This window comes from Sciurus vulgaris, assembly GCF_902686455.1.
Source record: "Sciurus vulgaris genome assembly, chromosome: 3".
NCBI classification, from domain to species: Eukaryota; Metazoa; Chordata; class Mammalia; order Rodentia; family Sciuridae; genus Sciurus; species Sciurus vulgaris.
Genome location: NC_136463.1, coordinates 160,787,870 through 160,801,558, shown reverse-complemented (window position 1 = coordinate 160,801,558; position 13,689 = coordinate 160,787,870). Strand labels below are relative to the sequence as shown.

Sequence of the window (13,689 nt, the reverse complement as noted above, 5' to 3'; positions counted from 1 at the left end):
GAGTGAACACCAAGAGAATAAAATATAAGATATGTCTTCCAAACTAGTTGTGGAAGACAGAATAAAATAAGAAAACAAACAAACAAAAAAAAAAAAACCTTAGTTAGTTCAAAAGCAGGTTGGAAGTGGGGGAGTTGTAGGGACACACAGGAAGAGCTGATGAAATAAAGAATCCAAATAAGACGACAGAGGGAAATTCAAATACGGTACGTCAGTTCTCACAATTAATGTAAGTGGAGTAAACTCTTTCACTTACTAGACAGAGGTTAGCAGAAGGAACAGCAAAAAAAAAAAGGCCACGTGTCCTACTTATCAAAGATACTCCAAAAACATAAGTAGATGGAAAGTTTAATAAAAGGATGGGGAAACATAAGGAGGTGCTATTTGGTGGGATTAGAGTGTCATTTTGCAAGATGAAAAGTTTGTGGAGATGGGCTGCCCATAACACAGTCAAACATTAAAAATGGTTAGGATGGTCAATTTAAAGTTATGTCTACTTTATCACAGCACATTTTTAAAGTATTGGAAAAGTTATGTCAGACAAATACTAACCTAGAGATAAAGAAACTATGTCATTTATTTAATATTGCTATTTTAATAATTTAAACTATACTTTAAATAAAGCAAAAATATCCTAGCAATAAAGAAGACTACTTTTATTTTGATAAAAAATTTAATTCATCAGGAAATACATTTCTAAACTTGTATATACCAATAACATGTTTTAAAAATATATGAAGGAAAAAAACCCAATTAATTTTTCATTGAAAAAGTCACAATAATATTATATTTTAAGATACATACCTCAAGAAACAATATATCAAGCATATAAAAAATCATTTACTGATACAAAATATATGAACCACATAACTAATAAGCTTAACCTAGTAGAAACTAGCTTTTTCAAAATGGAGAGCCTATATTGTTTGGAAGATCACTTGGAACATTTATCAAATTGGTTACAATAAAGCCATTAAGTCTGAACATATTTTTTAAAATAGGTATCATGAAAACCACATTCTCTGATCATAACCAATTAAGAAATCAGTCACGATTTTTCCAAAAAATATTTGAAGACCAATATGAAGCAGATATTAAACTGTATATTTTATTATAGGGGCATACCTTTAAGGACACTGTTGGGAATTTAGGGAGTTCAGTAAATGGCACCCTACTTCTCACTTGAATTTAAGACTAAAGAGTCAGGCAAATGGAAATAAAAGTGTGGGGTTTTGTTTGTTTGTTTGTTTTTTGTTTTTGTTGTTGTTGTTGTTGTTTAGAACATGGCTTTGGTGGGTACAAATGAGCTGGTTTTCTTGCTGCTCTGAATTGAGTTCATCACTTAAAACTACAGGGAATACCCACAGGGATGGAGCCTACCCTCCCCGCCCCAAGCTCACTGTGGTCAAGGGAAAACCCACACGCCTGCCCTCTGCAGGCAGATAGATACCAAAAAGGCCGGGTGTGCACAAACCCAGGTGCTTTGCGCAAACTCCATAATCAGACCAGTCACCCCTCTACAGGGAGAGAAGAGCCAGTGGGGTGGAAGGAGAAAAGAGTTCGTCTTCTACAAACCCTGCCACATGGGAACAGCAGTGAGCTGAGAATCTTGCCAACACCAAACACTGAGGGAAACCATCTTTGTGAGGACTAGAGCAGGGTAAAAGGGAACGCATTTCTGTCTTTCTTTACCTCCCTCTTGGAGCTGGGCGGTGATGTTGAGTTCACATTGCACTTTGGCTTTCATAACAAGGATGATCTGCTCCTCTATAGTCACGGTGCCATCGGAATCCAGCTGTGGAAATGAACAAAATGCCAACATTCCCATCACTTTTAAAAAGCCACGATACTAGCTTTCATTATTCCATCTTCTAATATAATTTAAAATGAATTTTAACATCCCACGATCTGGAGTAGTCTCTTATCAGAGACAAAATTCAAAATCCATCAGTGTATGATATTTGAGGATAATTTTACTTTTACCTGATTGGCCTAAAGGAAAAAAAAAATGCCATAACAGAAAATATGAGGAATTTTTAAATATGATTAGATAATTATATAATAGATAATATAACTAGAACAAAATACACATTGAAAATTTCTTGAAAAATCATGAAGACCCAATATTCCAGTAATTTTTTCACAATATGTCAGTCATAGCAACTAAAAATAGAAATGACTCTATTTTAGCTCTACCAAAAAATTATCAGTGAGACCTGAATGAAACATTCAACATCTTTAAGCTTTGGATTATTCATCTATGCAATAAATGAGTTAGTCCAAAAGGCCTCTAGTTAACCTTTTTGTCTTGATGTTGAGACTTTCCCCAGGGATTTAGTTATTCTAGAGAGAAGGCAAGGAGGAAGCTACAATATTTTGATGACTTGCTTTCAGCCGTTACTTGTGGTTAGTTGTACCACATTCTATTTGTTAAAACTGAGTCATCATCTTAGGCCACAAAGCAACTCTCAGCAAATAAAAAAAAGAGAGAGAGAGAGAGAGAGACATAACACATTGCATTCTATCAGATCATAATGGAATGAAATTAGAAATCAACAATTAAAAAAAACAAGTTACTCTAATATCTGGAGACTAAATAATATACTATTAAATGACACATGCATAGCACAAGACATCAGGGAGATTAAAAAATTCTTAGAAGTAAATGAGACTAACAATACAACATATCAAAATCTCTAGGACACTATGAAGGCAGAGCTAAGAGGAAAGTTCATTGCATTGAGCTCATTTATTAAAAGAACAGAAAGTCAACAAATAAATAACCTAACATTATATCTCAAAGCCCCAGAAAAAGAAGAACAAACCAACACCAAAAGCAGAAGACAGGTAATATTTAAAATCAGAGCTAAAAGAAATAAAATTGAAACAAAAGAAACAATCTCAAAAAAAATCAACAAAACAAAAAGTTGGTTCTATGAAAAAATAAGTAAAATTGATAAATCCTTAACCATGCTAGAATTAGAGAAAGAAAACTCAAAGTAATAAAATTTGCTATGAAAAAGGAAATATCACGACAGATACTACTGAAATACAGGCGACAATCAGAAACTATTTTTAAAATTTATACTGTAATAAAATAGAAAAATCTTGAAGACATTGACAAATTTCTAGAGACATGATCTACCCAAATTGAATTAAGAGGACATTGAAAATTTAAACAGATCAATTACAAGCAATGAAATTGTAGATGCCATCAAAAGCTTACCAACAAAGAAAAGCCCAGAACCAGACAGATTCTCAGTCGAGATATATCAGACCTTCAAAGAAGAACATCTATTGTCCTCAAATTAATCCATGAAATAGAAAAGGAGGGAACACTTCAAAGCTCATTCTGTGAAGCTAATATCACCCTGACACCAAAACCAAAGACACATCAAGGAAAGAAAACTTCAGACCAATATCCTTGATGAACATAGATGCAAAAATTCTTAATAAAACACTGGCAAATTGCATACAAAAACATATTAAAAACATAGTGCACTATGATCAAGTGGGGTTCATGCCAGAGATGCAAGGTTGTTTCAACAAACGGAAATCAATAAACGTAATTCGTCATATCAATAGACTTAAAGATGAGAATCAGATGATTATCTCAATAGATGCAGAAAAAAGCATTTGACAAATTCAGCATCCATTCATGTTCAAAACACTAGATAAACTAGGGATAGTGGGAACATACCTCAACATTGTAAAAGCTATACATGCTAAACCTAAGGTCAACATCATTCTAAATGGAGAAAAATTGACAGCATTCCCTCTAAAAACAGGAACAAGACAGGATGCCCTCTTTCACCACTTCTATTCAACATAGTCCTGGAAACTCTAGCCAGAGTAATTAGGCAAAAGAAAGAAATTAAAGGGATATGTACAGGAAAAGAAGAATTCAAACTATGCCTATTTGTCAAAGACATGATTCTATAGTTAGAAGACCAAAAAAACTACACTAGAAAACTTCTAGAACTCATAAATGAATTCAACAAAGTAGAAGGATATAAAATTAAACCCATAAATCAATTGTGTTCCCATATATCAGTGATGAATCAACTGAAAGAGAAATTAGGAAAACTATCCCACTTACAATAGCCTCAGAGAAAATAAAATATTTGGGAATCAACCTAACAAAAGAGATGAAAGACATCTACAATGAAAACTACAGAACTCTTAAAAAAAAGAAATTGAAGAAGACCTTAGAAGATAGAAAGATCTACCATGTTCTTGGATAGACAGAATTAATATTGTCGAAGTGGTCATACTACCAAAAGCACTATACAGATTTAATGTGATCCCTATTAAGTTTCCAATGACATTCTTCATAGAAATAGAAAAAGCAGTCATGAAATTCATTTGGAAGAATAAGAGGCCCAGAACAACCAAAGCAATCCTCAGTGAGAAAAGTAAAGCAGGAGGTATCACAATATCAGACTTTAAATTATACTACAGAGCTATAGTAACAAAAACAGCATGGTTTGGCCCAAAAACAAAAATGAAGACCAGTGGAACAGAATAGAAGATACAGAGACAAACCCACATAAATACAGTTAGTTATCTCATACTAGAAAAAGTGCAAAAACATACATTGGAGAAAAGATAGACTCTTACACAAATGGTGCTGGGAAAACTGGAATCCATATGTAACAAAATGAAATTATACCCCTACCTCTCAGCCTGCACAAAACTCAACTCAAAGTGGATCAAGAACCTAGGCATTAGACCAGAGACCCTGCACCTACTAGAAGAAAATGTAAGCCCACATCTCTATCATGTCCACTTAGGAACTGAATTCCTCAAAAAAGACTCTTAAAGTACAATAAGTAAAATCAAGAATCAATAAACAAGATGGAATCAAACTAAAAATCTTCTTCACAGCAAAGAAAACAATCAATAATGTGAAGAAAGAGACTACAGAATGGGAGAAAATCTTTACCACTCACACCTAAGATAGAGCGTTAATCTCCAGGATATACAAGGAACTCAAAAAACTCAACCCCCCAAAACACAAATAACTCAATTAATAAACAGGCAAAGGAACTGAAAAGACACTTCACAGAATAAGAAATACAAATCAATCAACAAATATATGGAAAATGTTCAACATCTGTAGCAATCAAAGAAATGCAAATCAAAACTACTCTAAGATTTCATTTCACTCCAGTCAGAATGGCAATTATCAAGAATACACTCAATAGTAAGCGTTGGCGAGGATGTGGGGGAAAAGGTACACTCATACATTGTTGGTGAGACTGCAGATTGGTGTGACCACTTTGGAAAGCAGTATGGAGATTCCTAAGAAAACTTAGAATGGAACAACCATTTGACCCAGTTATCCCACTCCTCAGTTTATATATACCCAGAGGACTTAGAATTAACATACTATAGTGACACTGCTACATCAATGTTTATAGCAGCTCAATTTACAATAGCTAAGCTATCAAACCAACCTAGGTGCCCTTCAACAGACAAATGGATAAAGAAAACTTGGTATATATACATAATAGAATATTACTCAACCATAAACAAGAATGAAATTATGGCAATTGCTGGTACATGGATGGAACTGGAAATTATCGTACTAAGTGAAGTAAGCCAATTCCCAAAAACCAAAGGCCACCAAATATTCTTTCTGATACGTGGATGCTGACTCACAATAGGCGGGGATAGAGGTAGGGTCACTGAATTAGATAGGACAGAGTGGGGGGAAGGGAGGAGGATAGGAATGGGAAAGACAATAGAATGAATCAGACTCAACTTTCCTATGTTCATACATGAATGAACAACCAGTGTAACTCCACATCATGTACAATCACAAAAAAAGGAAGTTATACTCCATGTATGTATATGACAAAATACATTCTACTGTCATGTAAGCTAAAAAGAACAAATTTTTTTTAAAAGTGAGTCATCAATGCTCATTTGAGAGGAGGGGAATTTATCTCCACCTCTTAATGGGAGACAAGTATCCAAAATTTCATAAACATATTTTTAAATAACCACAATTTTATGCAGGTAGACTTTGCTGTAGATTTATTAACAATAATAGGAACCAGAGCTTTACATTTCTGTTTACTGGGGACTTCAAGATTCTTAAATCAAAAGAGATGATAAAGTCAATCAACTTACCTAAGTAACAAACTCTCAATAATATAAATCTTTCATTTCAGCTGCAAATGTACTCATTCTCTATAACTATTCTTTAAAGGAAGTAGGAAACAAGCCTTTTTATTTATTTATTTATTTATTTATTTATTTATTTATTTATTTTTGAGATCTGACATGCCTTTATTTGATGGGTGGGCAATTCACACAGCAGAAAGTCTGTTCAACTTATATACAATATTACAAAAAGTCAGAAGGGTGCCAAGTATATTATGGTTACTTAAGAATTTGCATGCATTTTTATTTATTTTAATTTTTACAGACTGCATTTTGATTCATTGTACACAAATGGGGTACAATTTTTTATTTCTATGGTTGTGCATGATGTAGATTCATACCATTTGTGTAATCATACATGTACATAGGGTCATGTCTGTCTCAGCCCGCTGTCATTCCACAAGCCTTTTTATATTTTTATATATGTCATAAGACATTATGAGCTGAACAGAAATAGATGTTTATGTCATTGGTCATACAAAGTATACATAGAGATTATTGATAATAATGATTTAAACTTATACATAAAATGATATATGGGTAAAATGAAGAATGTGGAAAGAAAATCTAATATAAAAACTATTTTGAGCAGCAAAAATTATTACTAATTTTGAACATTATGAGTTTATTATTTTCTAATATAATTATAGGACAAAGTGAAGCTCAGTGAATAGATATCTAGTTTGGGGGATTTCTGGATTATATTCATAGCTCAACTTCCACATTTATGTTAATTGTTCTAGGAAAGATGCAAATATCGAAAATTAATTTGGGGAGTTAAAATACATACCAGGGTCCTGGCTACCAGGGTAATGCAACACAGTTCTAAGTCACTACACTCAGAGTGAATCAGAAAATCTCACATTTCAAAAAGAGAATGAATGGCAACGATGAGGCATCTGGGTGAGCATGTCATGCATGAGGAATAGTCAGGGATGACAGACTCTTTACCATGCAAAACAGACTCCTTACCATTCATTCTCTTTTAAAAAATATTTTCAGTTGAAGACGGGACACAATACCTTCATTTATTTGTATGTGAGTGAACCCAGGGCCTCCCACATGCTGGGCCAGCGCTCCACCATTGAGCCACAACCCCAGCCCACCATTCATTCTTGAGGAATAGTCGGGGCACCATTCAAACCTTCAAGTTGGGTTTTTGTTTTCTTTTGTTTTTCTGCCTTTTCTTCAGTTAAATAATTATGTCTTTTACTTCCAAGAAATGTTGGGTAAGCTCTGACTGAGTTTCAGAATTATAAAGTTGACTCAGAGAAATCTGACTTTATCAAACATGAGCATTTCAAATCACCCCTTGTACCATTTTATTTAAACATTCATTTATGGGGGTTTTTTGGTAGGGAAGGTAGATGCAGCCTTTTTTGGTGGGGGTAAATGTCTCCCACCAAACATTTTGGTAATATAAACATTTTGAGATAGACAGCTTCCAATGATACTTTGTTCTGGAATTGTGATAGACTGGCCAGAAGTAAGTTTGTTTAGAATTGTCTAATTCATAATCTATTACATTGATCTTTAGTCATTTCCAGTGAGAGCACAAATACACTGAAAGTCCTCAGTATTGTATTCTCTCCTTTGTTACAGATACAAGTGTTCCTTACCATGGAGTGACATGAAGATGATAGTGTGCTTAAAACAGAAGAGCAGTTTTCCGAGCCAATGTCTATTAATCCAAAACAACTGCATCCAAAACAAAACATAACATTTAGAAAAGCAGATGTTAGTCATTTGTCCTGGGCAAGTGATGATTTATGCTTTGAAATAAAATGCTTATTTCCAGCATCACATAATTCATGAGTAAAAGAAGCCCTCACTTGATAAAGTGTATGTCATCGAAAGTCTCTAAAGTTGTCATTATAGATACCAGTTGTTAATGTCAGAATATGAAAATCCTCATAATTATATTGTTTACATTTATTGCATTTTCAAGCGAACATGAATCCATAAATTAAATATATTTAAAAAGAAGCATTCTGGAACGTCCACTTCTGGCACTGTGGAGTAGACATACTTTCCCCTACTCTTCCCAGAAAATAAATAAATAAATAAAAAGCCCCTTGCTATTAAATATAAAATGAACATTAAGATAATTCTGAAAGGAGGAGAGAAGAAAGCAGACCAGGTAGGGACCTCAGATCCTGAAGAATGACGCAGTGGTAAGCTCCCTGGGTTTTCTTTTTAACTCATGTATCACCAACTTGGAGTTAAAGTAGGAAACTCTGAACAGTAACAGGTACAGACAAATCAGCCTCAAGCGAAGCCCATTCTCCACAGAAAGGAAGGAGAGGCAACCTGACTGCACAGAAGACTGTGCACATGAACAGTTTGACCCAAGTCAAATACCACAAGAAATAACTATATTTCTACTCGCAACTCACACTGGCAAAGGCCACAGGAAGTCTAGACTTCCACCCCAGTAAGGCTGTAAGGAGCACCCCTGCCACCTCCCAGAAAGGTTCAAGAGAACTTAGGAAATGAGGACACTCACCCACATTAGCCTACCAAGCCCCCACAGCCCCCTTTCCACACCTTGGCCTGCACGTCAATAGAGACCATGTGGCCAGCCTGGACATCCATCTCCAGCCGGCAGAAACAAGGGTGGTGTTAGAGAAAGCCCAGTGGGGAGTCAGCCTGGCACTAACAAGGCTACCCTGATTGTGGTGTCAGGGAGCCCCCACCCACCGCGTGCCAGTGAGTGCTGCCTGGGGAGCCTAAACTTCCACGGTACTGAGCAGTGACAAGGTGGCACCCCTGTTTCACCAGCTACTTTAACACCAGATAAGATAGACATCAGAGCAAACGAAATTATCAGAGACAAAGAGAAACATTATGCAATGATAAAAGGGTCGCTTCACCAGGAAGGCTTAGCTATATTAAATCTGTAGGCATCACAAAGCCACAAAATAGGTGAAGCAAAAACTGAAGAGAGAAATCCATGAGTACAGCTTCAACAGCCCGATCTCAACAATCAATAGAATGACTAGACAGATAACCTGCAAGGATACAGAACTCAACAAGGCTCTAACCAACAGGATCTAACAAACATTTACAGCAATGTAGAATGAATGCACTTTCATTCCAAGTGCATGCAGAACATGCACCAAGGTAGACCATATCCTGAGTTTGCAGCTTGCAGATACTGATATTACTTAGCCTCTGTAATGTATCAGTCACTTCCTCATAATATATATAATATATATGACATAATATAGCATATATTACACATAATACATATTGTCTATTATGAGGTGGTGATTATAATATACGATATATATGTTAATTGTTTCTCTGAAGTAACCTTGCTGGACATTCTATTTTCCATAGTCCATGAAAAAGGCAAACTGGTCTATAATAAGGGACCAGTACGTTTCATACATACTATTGTTGATGGGCAAACTAAATTTTATTAACTCTCTACTCCATGTTTTCATACAGACCTCAGTAATTCATATAGATTTAACGTTATTTTTATTTTACTTTCCTAAATGTTAATGTCACTCTAAAGAATGTGATTCCTTTGGGGATAGCCAAATAAAGGGTATTTGAAAATGAGAATAAGTTTTTATTCCAAATTTGTTGTCTGTAATATTGGATTAAAATAGAGAAAAAGAATGCTATAACAAACTGAGAGCTTTGGGGAAATTATTGAATCATCCACATTTAATTAAAAGTATTTCCATTTTTCCTTCTTTTTAATTCAACATAAAACAGGCAAACAGATGAAATACACAGCATAAATCTGTACACAAACAAACATGTACACACAGAGCTATTACAAGTGTCTGGGCTCCCGATTTTTTTAATCCTTTCACAAAGTGACATCATTTTGTACATTTGGCTGTTTATTCAAAAAAAAATTCCCATGACGTTGTTTATGCATAAAGCAAATTGAAAATTACTTAAGAACAAATATCTATAGTGTGGCTCATAAGGTGTTAAATGACAACATTAAACATGAGGTCACATTGAGCTGTCACCCTTCCAACCTATTACTCATTCCTTTCATTTTAATTACGTGTGAATTTATTGTAGAAATTTGTGGAGCTCTAATTACCAGATAGAAACAAAGCATGGTTATTTTTCTAAGAGTCACATAATGGTTACAGAGATGGAGAACAGATCAGCAGTTGCCATATGTTGGAAGAGAGGGAAAGGAAGTTGTTATGGCTATAAAAGGATGGTACAAGGTATTCCTGTGCTGAATGCCTCTGCACATGTGATAACATGTGATAAAACTACATAGAATGCAACTGCACATGTTATAACACTACATAGAATGCAACTGCACATGTGATAACATGTGATAACACTACATAGAATGCAACTGCACATGTGATAACGTGATAAAACTACATAGAGTTAAACACACACACATGCACACACGTGCATGTATAGCCTTTGGTATCTGAATTAGGTAGGTGGATCCGATCAACATCAACTTCCTGGATAATGATACTGTACTCCACTTAGGAAAGATGTGACCACGGAGAAAAACCAGGTGAAGTGTGTTTAGTATCTCTGTATTCTTTCTTATGTTGCATAGGAATCTATAATTCTCACAAAAAAAGCTTTTTTCAAATTCATCTTATGAAGTTTTTAATGAATTGTTCAACTATAAATAAGAGATACATCAATCAAGTTTTAAATTAAGTACAAGACAGTCTCCTAATGTCATGGTTAGGCTATGAGGTGTCCCCCAGAAGCTCCTGCGTTGCTGCAGGAATGTGTGAAGGTGAAATGAGTCACTGTGAGAGCTGCAGCCTCAGTTTGAATGGGCTGACTGGGTGGTAGCTGTGGACAGGTGGGACCTGACTGGAGGAGGTGGGTCACTGGGAGCCTGCCCCGGAAGGAGTCATCTTCCCTGCAGTCCTCTCCCCTTTCTGCTTTCTTTCCCTCTGCTTCCTGGATGCCACGAGGGGAGCACTGTTCCTCCACCAAGATCTCCCGCCATGATGTTCTGCCTCACCTTGGCAATGGACTTGGTCAACCATGGACTAAACCTCTGCAACCATGAGCCCAAATAAACGTTCATGTCATTCCTGGTCACGTTGGTGTACTTCTAGATTCAATTGGTTTCTAATAAATTCTCATAACTTTTTGATAAAAGAATTACCAAATGCTGTAAATCCTCCTGTCATATGAAAATGACAGAACCCACAGAGCAAAGTCCAAAGTGTTCATAAGGAATTTGTATTGACATAAAGCTGGGATTGATTTTTCATGAGTGCAGAGATAGGGAAGGTTGGTCTATCTTTGTCATATTTGGCCTCTCTCCCCTCAAGATAGGGCGGACCTGCATAGTAACTCCTGCATTTTCTATTCAGTTCCTCTTATTTTATCCAGCTCATTCTAATGACCTTCCATTCCTATTAGACCACAGATTTCTACCATGGTACTTCTTTCTCAACATATACTTGTGTTTAATGAGCAACTTTGTTGAGAGAAATGGATCTGGAGTTTGGTTGAATTCATAAATCTGTGCCTTTGTCAAAGCCATTTCTTGAAAATGAACTAGGCTGCATTTAAGAGAGAAAACAACTATCTACCCTCCAGTTTCAAATTGTGGCATATGGCGCTCCTCTGTCTGCCTTCTTTCTGCACATCCTTAGCTCTCTACTTTCAAGAATGAGCAAAAAAGGACTAATTTTACAACTAAGTAAAATAAATCCTTAGTGCATTTTCAGAGATAAATATTGAGATCTAGGAAAGGCACTTTAGCAATGTCCACAGTTTTCCTGAAACTGATATATGGGAGTCACTTGTCATTACTTACAAAAAAAAAAAAAAAAAAAAAAAAAAGGATCCAAACTCAAGAATCTCTTCTTAGGTTTAAAATTGAACTTTTTTCTTTGTTCCTCCTTTCTTTCTCAACCTTCTGAGGGATACACAGTGGCAGATACCTTGAAAAAGTAATTTACCTACTTTCAATATTTTAATCCTAAGCTCAGATAAATCAAGGTAAAATGTTACCAGGACTAAGAGAAGGGAAGTCAAAGTATTCAGTTTCTATTTCAAAGAAAAATTTAAAGAACTGATCATAGTTAAGTCCACAAGAGTGAACAAAATTGACTATTGACATTATTGGTTCAATGACATGATAGATTTAAATATTTTCCACAAAGTACTCGCTGATAAATAGTACAACGAATAACCACAAGCTTTAAATACTTTACATTTTCCCAAGCTTTGCAATTTGTCCAACTAACTTGTTTTAGGAAAGAGGTAAAGCAAGTAGAACTTTCTTTCTACTGCACATGAGTTATTATCACCATCACTTAAAACATATGAGCAGCTTCTATTTCATAATGAACTAAATTAGTGTTTTTCTCAACTTACTTGGAAAAATCCACAGAGAGACAATTCATAAAGGCAAACACTTCCGTCACACCAAACTCAGCACTGATTCCTCAAATAAACCTCTGACCAATATCAGTAATGTTTTCTAACAAGTCAAAAGTCCAGGAAAATCCCTTAACATCTGCTTTTCTTTTTAATTGACTATTAATTAATATTGCTACAACATACTCAACTCTGAGCAACTATTCTTTCCAAAAGATAAATAGTCTTTAACTATTTTCTCAGGACACATTTCTTTAGCTGCTACTATCAAACATGATTTATGTAGTTCATCTTTGGTAAATGTCCTTCCTTGATTGGCTAACAAATGAAAACTTTGCTTTGAACATTACTTCAGTTGAAGCCTCATTTTTTAAAGAAATTCTGTGATTCAATATCCCATCTTAAATCATCTAATTTTTCTGACTCAGTGCTATACTATGAGTTGGGAATATTGTAAAGACTGCTTAGTCTGGTAATATCAACATATATTACATTCTATTAGCACAACTATAGCATCATTAAATAATAAGGCTTTTTATTAGGTTTGATAACAAAAGAATCTGCATTACACTGTGTCTTAGAAGCAAAATGTTCACTCTATTTTCCTTCTCTTGTCTATGTAATGGGTAATGCCCTGGTGACATTTTAAAAAGTAAAGCAAAAAACTTTACACCATAAATACAAAGAACCCAATCAATAAATGGGCTAAGAAACTTGGCAGACACTTCACAGAAGAAGATATACAGGTGATCAACAAATATAAGAAAAAATGTTCATCATCTCTAGTAATTAGAAATGCATATCAAAACCACCCTAAGATTTCCTCTCACTCCAATTAGAATGACTATTATCAAGAATACAAGCAACAATAAGTGTTGGCATGGATGTGCGGATAAAGGCACACTCATATATTGCTGGTGGAGTTGCAAATTGGTGCAGTCACTCTGGAAAGCAGTATGGAGATTCCTCAGAAAACTTGGAATGGAACCACCATTTGACTCAGTTACCCCAGAGGACTTAAAATTGACATACTACAGTAACACAACCACATCAATGCTTATAACTGCTCACTTCACAATAGCTACATTATGGAACCAACCTACATGCCCTTTGATAGATGAATGGATAAAGAAACTGTGGTATGTATACACAATGGAATAT

At 35.2% G+C, this 13,689-nt stretch overlaps 1 protein-coding gene across 1 annotated transcript in view; it reads right to left on the bottom strand.

Annotated features, from left to right (window-relative positions):
* The window catches only part of PTH2R (parathyroid hormone 2 receptor), a gene marked incomplete at its 5' end in the record, with an annotated part of 102,376 nt that overhangs the window by 66,313 nt on the left and 22,374 nt on the right, over positions 1-13,689 (bottom strand). Inside the window, 1 exon segment of the mRNA XM_079134820.1 lies at positions 1,693-1,795. Within this exon segment, the coding sequence (XP_078990946.1) occupies positions 1,693-1,795 (103 nt within the window).